Genomic DNA, 12,496 nt, shown 5'->3' with positions numbered 1-12,496 from the left:
GGATTGCTTGGGTCCTAAGCGGCCTATGAGCATCATGAATAGACTTTATAGGTCATGAGATGATAGCTTTTATATACCATTAATTATAGCTTGTTTGAAGCTAATGTATTAAATCAGTGGCCTCAAAAAATATTCGGACTCTTAAGCCACACTTAAAAATGTATGAATGCCATAGATGATAAAATCAGGAGACATTTCACTAAAATGTGTTTGTTAGGTGTCAAATCATAAAATAATAAATATACAGTTCAAAAGTAAGACAAAAGAGAACTGTTATACGCTTTTATCCAATACAATGGCCATCCATGCATTCTGAAAAAAAGTTGACAAAAATTGTTTTCAACACCTAAGAAAAGGTTACTGAGCAGCAAATCGGCATATCATAATGTTTTCAGAATGTCATATCAGGAGTCTCCATCCACTATATAATATACAATTATAATAATTGTACTAATATTTATGATTATAATTATTGTTTTTTTATCAAATAAATGCAGCCTTGATAAGAGACTTCTTTAAACAAATCTCACCAATTCCGAACGCTTTAATAGTAGTGTGAGAGTGAATCCAGTTTAAATGCTACTTAGTTTATTTCCGTTTATTTTCAATGGACTACCTCCATTTTTCACACATGTTTTGTTTCCTCCACAGGTGTTCAAGAGGAGGTATTTCTACCTGTCTCAACTCCCTGATGGCTCCTACATACTGAATTCATACAAAGATGAGAAAAACTACAAAGAATCAAAAGGCTCCATCTATCTGGACTCCTGTATAGATGTAGTTCCGGTACTTGCTCTCAATTTATCCGTTTTCTTACAGAAATCCTAAAAAGTTTTTAGCATTACAAATTGTTATTATACAGTTATAATTATTATAAAAACTCGTTTGGCCTGTTAAGTTTCATTTTTATTTTAGAACTTATTTTGTCCCACTTATCTTCATACTTCAGAAGGAATTGTCTGAACTTGGTTTGATACGTTTCTCAGGAAGTTTACCGACAGCATGTAGCAGCCCTCAGGCTGGGGTGTAATATCAGTGGCACAACGGATGAATCTTCCTTGCTGAACACCATTACTGTTACAACCACAGACATCTCTTAATGTCACGCCATTAAAGCTAGGGTTGGTAATCCTGTTCAGAAACATTTTTTTTATACTGGGTGGAATGGTCCTTCCATTCTGATAGTAGTCAATATATTATGTGTTCAGAAAAAGGAATGAAAAAAATCTGACCTCTGTAGCAGCTGTAGGACAGTAAAAACTGACCAATCACTGCAATTTGGTGCGAATTTAAAGAACCAATCAGATGCCTTCATGTCTCGTGCCCGAGCACCACTGCGTGCACAGCAGTGATGCGCGGGTCAATGTATAAACAACCCGCGCCTGACCGACGTTTTCAACTAACCCGCCCGCAACTCGGACCGCAAAAAAAAAGAAAGAAAATATTGTTCCTGACCCGCTTCCTGACCCGCGTTTTTTAAAGTAGCTAGTAAATGCTCATCGTAGCGTCATTGGGCCGTAGACGGAGGAACTAGGGGTGCGCATTTTTCAGAATGCTGTATGATATAGCCTAGTGTTTTGTAATAAAGGCTTGATTTATTCATTTATTTCATTTCATTTTCTTAACAATTAAGATGCTGCATGTGTTTATCCAGTTTAATCGAAGTGTGCGTCTCTCCCCTGACTTTCCCAACAAAAACCCCGCCCCCTCTCAGAAAATACATAAAACTGACATTACTGAGCTATATGCGTTTAAAAGTAGCCTATTAAAATGGCACAATGGCATTGCTCAGTTCAACGCGTTGGGAAATCGGGCATTTTGTCCCGCGTCAGCTTTAATTCAAAAGTTAATAACGCGCTCAACATTCAAAAGGTAAATAAGGATTTCCCACTTTCATCTGCAGACTGCTCGTGCGTCATCCTCGCACATTCAGACAATAAAGTGTAGACCTATGTATTTCATAGAACATTGTGTCTAGTACTATATAAATTACAAAGGTAAACGACCCGACCGACCGCGACCCGAATATCATTAAAAATATTTTTGGATGACTCGTAACCGTGGGTAACCACAGGCACCCGCTCATTTTGGATCAACCCGCGCATCACTGGTAGGTACATGCAGCTGACTCCAAATGTGGATGCGTGTTCATGTTTGTGGGGGGGTGTAGCTTTGGACGGAGCACTGACAGGAGGGGGCGGAGCTTAGAAGAGGTGCCACTTTCAAATCTGGCTAGCTCTCCAACATTACCTACCCTAGCTTTAAATTCCTCCACTGACTAACGCAGCACATTTCTAGCAGTGCTCCAAGATGCGGCGCCACGGTTTTGAGCTGAAGATGCAGGAGCGTTACAGTCACTATCTGGCGGCCGACAGCGAGGCGGAGATGGAGGAGTGGGTGAGCACACTGAAACAGGCCTTAATGAGCACGATGGAGGACAGGAGGAACGGGTCAGAACCTTCTGAATGTTCTCTGGGTAAGTAACACACACACACACACACACACACACACACAGAAAGCATGCAAGTTAGCATGTGAAGATGCTTAAAGTGCCCCTGCATCATCATCATCATCATCAAAGACATGATGTCATTCACAAAATATCACCAATAAACAGTTTTTAATTGGCTGTTCTCAGTGTTTTCCCTTCATCCTGGAACACAAACCGCTTCCTTCATGAACTAAATACTCAAACTATCCCAACATGACCAAATAACAAGCATTTCGACAATGTAGGGAAATTCTGGTCTGTGCTACTTCCTGAACAGCTGCATAGTTCCCGTTCAGAGAAATAAAACGTTCATTTGTTTTAATTTTCTATTGAACTTGATGTTTTCTCTGTATTCGAAATAAGAACCGCTGAATAATAATAACAATAATCGTAGTTTCTGCTCTTTGATTATAGGAGACACAGTGTTCTCTACTCTGAGTAATTCATTTACTGTATGTTGAGATGGCACATTTCTGAAATGTCAGGGAGGCTGTATTCACACAGAGGAGTCGTGAAGGGAATGCTACTTTAGACCTGGTCAATAAAGACGCTGATAAACAACTCCCTGTGCTTCTGTGGTATAAACTTTGGCCAATGTTTTTAAGACCTTCCATGTGATGGTCATGAGGAAATGAAATTATGCTTTCAATTACATGCATTCGATTTGTAACTTCTTCATTTTTTTTGCAATGACTAATATGCCGAATTCAGATTTCTGGAATTGAAGTGACACAGTTATTATATGATAACCATAACTATACGCATTAGAATTAAACATAACTATAACAACACAACAAACGCAGGATGTCTTCACACAGCTTTCGGTATCAAATGCTGCTTTCCAGTTCATCTGGTTTTTAGTTTAACAGACTGAATGATAATATTCCTCTTTTCATGTCCCTATTTGGGAAGCTATTCCTTTTGTTTATTATCAGGCTTGATAGTGTACAGGACACTTTCCATGAACAGAATATAAAATAGTATAACATATTTATAGTATAAGTCTTTTTTTTTCTTTGAAAGGAGCTTCAGAAAATGCATTTAACAGGGTTGCAGATTTAGAGTACCGGTAAATGTGGACAATATGTTTTTGGGTATTTAAAATGAGTTAATAACTTAAAACATCAATGCAATGAATCGGATATCGATTGAACAGATTATGTTAACATTTGATTTTAATTGCTGGATTTAGGCCAAAATTACCAGGGGAGAGGCAGATATTTTATGTCCTGTGTTGGATAATAGTTTATACATTACATCTACTGGGATACAGCATGAGATCGAGCTGTACCCTATTCTCGGAAAGTGCCAGTATATGTCAAAATGTTCCACCTCAGTGTGAAGATAAACCTTCTCTGAATAAGCGAGGGCATCTGAATCCCCAGAAAGCTCCACCTAGTGTCCCTGATTTGACACGATTTTCAGTAAATGCATGCACACTTTACAATTACTGCTTTCTGTTCCAATGGACTCTGAGCAGTTTAGAAACTTGTTTGACTTTCAGACTCCTTGATCAGCAAATATGTGATTTTGACTTTTACTGTTTAAAAGAACCAGTCAGTCGTGATTAAATGAAGTTTTCATTGTTCTGCTCGGTGTCTAAGATAAGCCCATATTCAGCCACTGCATGATAATATAATCTTTTGTCTGTTATGCATGCACTTTCAGTAGAATTAATCAGTTCACCTTTTGATTAACAAACGCATCATCCCAACAGACGACGACAGCACTAGTCTGGGGAAACCAGAACATTTTGCCGAGAGCTTTGGCCGGAGTCTTCATCCAGAACTAATGAAGGTACTCGAAACGCATTAATAATTAATTACAATGCTAACTGGAGTGGTTTGAACACTTCTTTGTACATTTTAAGTCTGCCTGCTAGGCCAGTCACTAGGCCAGTCATTCTGTTTTTCATGTCACTTGCTGGCCACTTTATTAGGTACACCTTGCTAGTAGTGGGTTGGACCCACATTGCTTTCAGGCTATGTTTACACGGAAACGATCTGAAGAGAAACCGCAAAAGTGGCGTTGCGTTATCACTTTTTATTTTGAGTTTAGACGAGCATAGCGCTCGTCTAAACGCAAAATAAAAAGTGATAACGCAACGCCACTTTTGCGGTGGGGGAAATCTGCGTCCATATGGTGACGCAAAAGTGTGTGAAATTGGATGTAGTGTGCACTCCAGGCGGCTAGGTGGCAATGTGAAGCACTGAAAGTGAAAGAGACGCTGACACAGTTTTTCATGTTTAATACGGTAAAGCTGCTGCTTTAACCCTCGGTGCTCTTTGCGTGTCGCTCAGATTTTAAAAAAAAAATTTGTCAATGAAATGAATGCTATATTTTAGTTTGATAATGTTTTGTTATTTTCCTGTACTGGTGCAAGCCTGTGACGTAAACGCGTACGCGACGCCTTCACTGTCTAGCAGACTTTTGCGTTTTAACCCTTTAGATGGGAATGCGAGGGTGGAGCGTTTTTAGGATTCGTTCTTGTGTAAACAGGGCCTCAGAACTGTCTTATTTCTTCATGGCACAGATTCAACGAGGCGCTGGAAACATTCCTCTGAGATGTTGGTCTATATTGACATGATAGCATTACGCAGTTACTGCAGGTTTATCGGCTGAACATCCGTGATGTGAATCTCCCGTTCCACCACATCCCAAAGCTGCTCTGTTGGATTGAGGTCTGGTGACTGTGGAGGCCATTTGAGTTTAGTCATTGTCATGTTCAAGAAATCAGTTTGAGATGATTTGAGCTTTATACATGGTGTTATCCTACCAAAAGTAGCCATCAGAAGATTAGACTGTGGTCATAAAGGGATGGACATGGTCAGCAATAATACTCATGTAGGCTGTGGCGTTTGTGATGCTCAATTGGTACTAAGGGGCCCAAAAGTGTGCAAAGAAAATATCCTCCACATCATTACTTCACCATTACAGCCTGAACCGCTGATACAAGGCAGGATGATCCATGCTTTCATGTTGTTTGCACCAAATTCTGACTCTACCATCTGAATATCCCAGCAGAAATCCAGACTCCTCAGACCAGGCAACGCTTTTCCAATCTTTAATTGTCCAGTTTTAGAGAGCCAGTGTGAATCGTATCCTCAGTTTCTGTTCTCAGCTGACAGGAGTGTGACCGGTGTGTGTCTTCTGCTGCTGTTGCTCTTCTGCTTCAAGGTTCGACGTGTTGTGTGTTCAGAGATGTTCTTCTGAGACCTCGGTTGTAACGAGTGATTATTTGAGTTACTGTTGAACCAGTCTGGCCATCCTCTTTTGACCTCTGACATCAACAAGGCATTTCCCTCACAGAACTGCCGCTCACTGGATATTTTCTCTTTTTCAGACCATTCTCTGTTAACCCTAGAGATGGCTGTGTGTGAAAATCCCAGTAGATCAGCAGTTCCTGAAATACTCAGAGCAGCCCGTCTGGCACTAACAACCATGCCATGTTCAAAATCAGTTAAACCTGCAGTCGGCAAGTCTGGTAGATTGATTCATAAGCCCCCCCACTACCTCCGAGCACCATCACATCGAGTTCGTGCTCATCAGTGCGTGTGCACCAGATTATCTGTAAACGCGCCCGTCTCTTCAGCATCAATTTCTACAGGTGTTTTCTTTTCTTTGGTTGTTTTGGACCTCCTAGCTCTGGTTGTTAACCGAGGAATTGGAAGCTTGTTAATAGATTTTATCTCCGCCATCACTCTTCGTACAATCCAACACACCTGCGAACTTCAGGCGTGTGCATGTGATATTGTAACGTGCGCGAGGGGGGAGGTGGGATCTGTGGCGTGTGCACGAACTGTGATTGACAGTCAGATCTCACACAGCCCTGCGCTGACTGGACCAGAAGGACCGGGAGCGGTGGATTTTTGCAAAACAAATAACAGGCTCTAGGTGGAGGTAGAAGCGCTGGGTTTTTTCTAAACCCGGCTGATTTATGTCGTTCTGTCGGAACAGTGTCAGTTTCAGTGAATATGATCAAAAAAATCTTGCAGACTTCAGCTTTAAATTAGCTTTCTTCCCCTTTCTGATGCTCAGTTTCAACTTCAGCGGATCGTCTTGACCATGTCTACTTTCACTGAGCTGCTGCCATGTGATTGGGGATTAGATATTTGCATTAACGAGCAGTTGAACAGGTGTACCTAAAAAAGTGGCCTGCCAGTGTATATAATATAATAATACAATTTTTAATAAAATAGGCCCATATGATTTAATTTAATGCTCTCAAAATGTATATAATATAATAATGCAGCATGATTAAACCCATTAACCTTTTTTGACTATTTTTGTCAGCTTTATAACATTTATTTTAATATTCTTTGGCAAAATGTGATTTAAACAGCACAATTTATTGTGGTTATCTTAAATAATTGCAATTAGATCAAATATCTACCTTGAGACAATAAATCAATAATCATCACAGGCTTACTGCCTTCTGCATAACTGTCAGTTTATACTGAATGGTATGCAACGATACACATTTAACAATTTAACACATTAACAAAGTATGCTTCACAGTTGTCACTTGACCTCATCATGTTGCACCATTTAATTCAATGAGTGGCGTCCAGGTATTAAATATTATTTAGATTTTTAAGTCCAATTTTATGTATACATGTCTTAAATCATGCAATCCACAAAAAAAAAAAAAGTCAAGAAAGAGATATTAAAAATCGCAGTTGATTTTGTTTCATGTTTATTCATCATAGTGTAAATGGAAGGTCAAGTTGAGTTTAATGCGTTGTGGGATAAATATTGAGCAGAGCACAATACTTAATATACTTTATAACACAATTGGTGAATTTTGGTTTTATTCATTCATAAGCTTTTACAAATGCAAAGGGTTTTTGTCTTGATATCTCCAGTATGCCAGAGAAACTGAGCAGCTGAATAAAATGAGCAGGAATGAGGGCCGACAGAAGATCTTCACCCTCGATCCAGAGATGCAGGTTAGTCCATTCTGCACAGTGCACTGCTATTAGAAAGACAATCTGAAGTATTCATGAAAATGAATCTAATATCTTCCTTTTTCTTTTCAGAGATTAGATTTCTCAGGCATCGAGCCTGACGTGAAGCCGTTCGAAGAGCGATTTGGACGAAGGATCATGGTTAGTTGTCATGACTTGACCTTTAGCCTGCAAGGATGCGTCAGTGAGAAGAATGACGGCGTCCCAACTAACGTGAGTAAACTCTCATCTGTGCATTTCATCTTTCTTGTCAGTGTCAGATTTATGCTGATTTGTCCTGGTTTGCTGACAAATATATTCAACATCTTAGTAAAACTTTTTATACTAATAAAATATGATTATTATGTATCTTGTTTTCTTTATATAAAAAGTTTTACTTTGGTGCTGGAAAATACATTTTGTTAAAATTTATTAAATACATTAAATAATTACAATAAAAAACATGCATATACGTGCACTGCTAATTTATATGAATATTATATTTATAATCCCTTTCATGGATTTCTTCAGTATCCATGAAGAAAATGTTTTTCACATGAAAAGAACGTTTAAATAGGTCACTTTGATTATGAAAGATGATTTTAAGGGATCAAATTATTGACTGCAGGGGGACTTTGAGCTACAACACTGAATAAAAACCCTGAATTTTCTTTATTAGGCTCCAGGTTAAATTCATTTGTCGACTATTGTGTAACTTTCATTGTCAGAGAGCAGCATTTATAGGTCAGTATCGCTGAATATCAGGGAGTTCATGAATGAGAGATGAATTATAGATTGTTGGCTTGAGGACAGAGGACTCATCCAGAACCAGTGATGAATATGGTCACGCTCAGTGAAGCACTTTCAATGGCTCCAGGGAAGGAATGCTGGCGTTCGTCAGCTTGGTTTGGAAAACTACTGTTCCCTCAGAGCACATCTTGACTTTCCCACACTTTGTTGAAGGATCTAGACAGACATGACTGATGGGAATGGAGTGAAATTTCATGCAAAGATGTGCCGGTTCATAAATATGAAAAGCACAGTCTTTTGCTTGATCTAATTTGCTGTCATTGTATTATATAATTTATATCAGCAACGAATAGGGTGACCACCATCAAACAAACCAAATGTGGGACGATTATACGTTTGTGTGGGACATGTTACCAACACTAAAACATAACCTGAAACTGTTATATAGTGTTTATCTAACTTAATAAAATAAACATTTGTATGCCTTTCAGCTGATAAAACTTCTTCGTTCTTTAGTCCCTTCCAGAAAACACCATTACATCACAATGTATTTATTTTACATGTCATTTAAATTCAACATCACTGAGCACAAAGGCAGCAGGCATCATGTCTTATATATTAAGAATATATTAAACCAAAAACTTTCATATTTTTTAGAAAGGATGTGAATTAAAACATCCACAGCACGCAACAAGTTGATAAATTCAGTTAAATTGAAATTTACAGAATTATCCATTTGTTTTCTGACAGGGAACACATGGAACGAATCACCGCTCCACATTTTGATTGACAGCTGTCACAACCTAGTAGTGACCGTGTTTACTCCTTTCCTTTCAACCATTGGATAGGATTTAAAAAATGGCTGTTGTATTTGTACTCGCTGTTAAATATAGGTGAAAAACTACACCGCAAAAAAAATGCTTTCTTAAAAAGGTAAAAGAACGCATGCACGTTTTCTCAATATGCGACGTGCGGGACAAGGGGTGAAAATGCTGTGCGGAGAAACGCAAAGCGGGACGGGTGGTCACCCTAGATTCTCACAGTATATAATACTCCTCAGACAATACCAATTGCTCTTCATCAAATGTGTGTGAATCAAGGTAACCATGGTAAAGATGAGGTCAGATATGTCAAAGAAAGTAAAAGACGGTGTAATGACATTCCCAACTATTGGGTTTCTCCTCAGGTAGAGCCGTTCTTCATCAGCCTAGCGTTGTTTGATGTGTCCAAAGGCTGTAAGATCTCTGCAGACTTCCACGTTGACCTCAACCCACCCTGCGTGAGGGAAATGATTCAGGACGGCTCTCCTGGAACACCAGAACCAGGAGGAGGAGACGCAAACGCAACCGTCAGGGTGAACGGACACGGCCTACCGGTCATCCAGAGGGTCGCAGAGTCTCTCTTACGCTTCCCCACTCAGGTAAAAGACTCATGATACTGACATGGTACAATTGTATAATTGGGATGGCTTTCTAGAGATGTTTAATTAAAAGTCACTTTTGATAATCCTTTGCTAATTGAAAATGCTGTCTAAAACCATAGTGATAAAAATTATTTTATATAAAGACTTTTTAAAACCTATTTATCTATTATTATATTATATTATATTTAGTGCTGTCAAAAGTAACGCGTTAACGCCTGCGATACATATTTTTCAACTTAACATGGTAAAAATATTTAACGTAATTAACGCTGCATCCGTTTTTTCCCAGCCACCTTTGGCTAGCGTTACATTATATGATCACGCTCTTATTCATGCAAATGCATTTAAACCATTCAAGCGCGACAAGACACAAAAGAGAACGCAGTGCGTTACGACTGGCGCATACGTCTGTGAATCTCCTGTCTGTGTGACACACACACACACACTCGTGCGCACAGAAAACTCCTTCAGACAGTGCTTGACGAAAACACACACAAAAAAAAACGTTTTGTTGAGTATCCTCGTAAGCGGAGTATTTAATGAGTTCAGTGAAGTCTTAAAGGAACATAAAGAGTTGTGAGAAGATGGGATGCGTGTCAGATCCACGTCATGTGCGGCAGGTCTTAAAGTGACAGCAGACTAATAAACCTGTTGCTGTCTGTCATGAAGGATAATCAAAGAACAAAAGAAAAAGAGAAATTCACTCACTTCACTGAATAACGCTTGTAGCTAGGATTAATCTATAGGCCCATTTAATGTTAACACAGTGAAGACTGTGAAGTGTTTGATAACTTTACTCAATTTCTGTATATATCCAACCTGTTAGACCTGCCTGAAAATCTTACAGCACTGTTTACAAGGTTACATGGGTCAAAAAGTTAAACAATTAAAAAAAAAATCCTTTTTGTGCATTTTGACAGGCAAGTAAAAAATCTGAATTGGTCTGACTGGGCCATTAGAAAAATCTGAGCACTGATATATTAAAGGGTAAATGTGAAATTTATTTTAACGGGTTTATGTGAAGATTCGCTTAAATTAAAAGTTATTAAAAAAAAGTCAAATAAATGTTAAAATTGATAGCTTTCAATTATACTGTAATGTTGAATGGCTATAATTAATGGATAAATTGAGAAAAAAGCGTATTTCATAGAGACACCAGTAGTAGTATTGGTATCTGTGATATTGGCCTTCTTTCATAAAAAGATGCCATTAAACAAACACTTAAAATATAGGCTACTGTCTTTATGTTGTTTCTACATTCATTTGGAGATTAAATGTGAAATTATTACAGTGTAAAAATGTATTAAAATCATTAAAGCGATTAATCGTGATTAGTTACAGAAAAACTAAAAGAAAAAAATTCTAAAATATATATATTTTTTTATCAATTGACAGATCTAATTTATTATATTATATTATATGTAAGTCTTTAGTGTATTGCTGTGTGGTTGGTTGCTTACAGGCCCCACTATATGATATTCTTGTCACTAGATATGTCTCCTTTCCTCAAAGGAAGTATATGGATTTTTGTGTGTGTGCCTGTTTTATGGTCCACTAGACAAAAAAAGCCCTAGCAAGCATCACTAAAAACCAAGAAAGAGCTTTTTGTTCATTAGATCGTGACAGATTTACCCCGGTCACCTTTTAAAATCTGCACTCTGCTGAATATTTCTGTAAATGACTGGCAACCCTTCCCAGTAAGCATTGTCCAGCACTGCTGAATAAGAAGGATGCTTCTGCTGTGCTTCTGATAGGGAAGTCGATGTGGTTTCAGATTTTTGCACATCCATGCAGTTTGCAGGAATATAGTCGATGTTTGGCTGACTTGCGTCATTTTCCCTCGTCATTGTATTCCTGCCTTCTGTTGAAAGCCTGTGTCCGTTTTGCAATAACTGCTACAAATGCAAAATCATGTGCACATGAACATTCATACCACAACTGAAAAACATTTTTTGGCTTTATTATCTTACACCTGTCACTTTTAAAGTAGGATGACACGGAGACATGGGCTAAATAAATGCACCTTTTTATCTCGGGTATTGAAGTTTTTCAGTTATGAATCATGAATCGTTTGAACTTCACTAATCCTCCCAAGGCCTACTTATCTGAGTGTGCTCACAAGTGTGTGTTTTCATGCGTTTCATGCCGTGCGTGGCGAGTGGCCAGGGCAGAAACAGCTTTAAGTTTTTACACAGCACTGTTTCATAGCACTAATGCTACACACTAAATCAAAGCCAGTGCCGTGACTGTCTCAAGCCTCTGCTGGCAGGCTGGGAAATGTGACGTGGCTTTACTGGAACTGACACTACGCAGGTCCCCCGGTGAAACACTGGGCAGGGCAGCTGACGTGAAGAAGAATAGATAGCTGAATGTTGTTAGAGGAAGAAGAGAGAGAGAAATAGACACATTTGGAAAGACAGAAACTAAAGAGTATAAGCAGTGTCTTGCAGTTTAGATATATTTAGTTATGAATTTGATTTCTTTTGATGACTTGTTTGTGCAAACAGTAATTTCAACTAGTCTTCAGAGGCCAGGAATACATTTCCCTCTCTTTCAACCTCTGTGTTGGGATACATATGTGGCCCAATGCCACACAAAAATAGTGAGTGCATTTCATTCTATGTGTGAGACCTGTTGGTTTTTAAGCTTGAGTTGAGAGATAGTTAAAATACATGCTAAGGACTAACTATTTATATATTTTCATTTAAAAAAATTGGAAAATAATTATTTATTATTCTATCAGGATAAAACAGTTACACAGTTACCACTATTTTCTCTCTTTCCCATTTATTTACTCGAGTTAAAGGTGCACTATGTAACGTTTGTGGTTATAGGGCTATACATAGGGCCCTCTAGTGGTTAAAAAACAAAACTGCATGCATTCTG

At 38.5% G+C, this 12,496-nt stretch overlaps 1 protein-coding gene across 4 annotated transcripts in view; it reads left to right on the top strand.

Annotated features, from left to right (window-relative positions):
- The window catches only part of dock11 (dedicator of cytokinesis 11), a 102,674-nt gene that overhangs the window by 14,129 nt on the left and 76,049 nt on the right, over positions 1 to 12,496 (top strand). For 2 of the 4 annotated variants that reach the window (XM_079585268.1, XM_079585266.1), the window contains exons 7-12: positions 652 to 786; positions 2,302 to 2,476; positions 4,209 to 4,288; positions 7,357 to 7,440; positions 7,531 to 7,671; positions 9,374 to 9,607. In XM_079585268.1, coding sequence (XP_079441394.1) covers positions 652 to 786; positions 2,302 to 2,476; positions 4,209 to 4,288; positions 7,357 to 7,440; positions 7,531 to 7,671; positions 9,374 to 9,607 — 849 coding nt within the window. Of the gene's footprint in view, positions 1 to 651; positions 787 to 2,298; positions 2,477 to 4,208; positions 4,289 to 7,356; positions 7,441 to 7,530; positions 7,672 to 9,373; positions 9,608 to 12,496 lie in introns of all 4 variants that reach the window. The other 2 variants (XM_079585267.1, XM_079585265.1) reach the window with 1 other exon arrangement.

This window comes from Phoxinus phoxinus (assembly GCF_949152265.1).
Source record: "Phoxinus phoxinus genome assembly, chromosome: 2".
NCBI classification, from domain to species: domain Eukaryota; kingdom Metazoa; phylum Chordata; class Actinopteri; order Cypriniformes; family Leuciscidae; genus Phoxinus; species Phoxinus phoxinus.
This window is presented reverse-complemented; position numbering and strand designations above follow the sequence as displayed.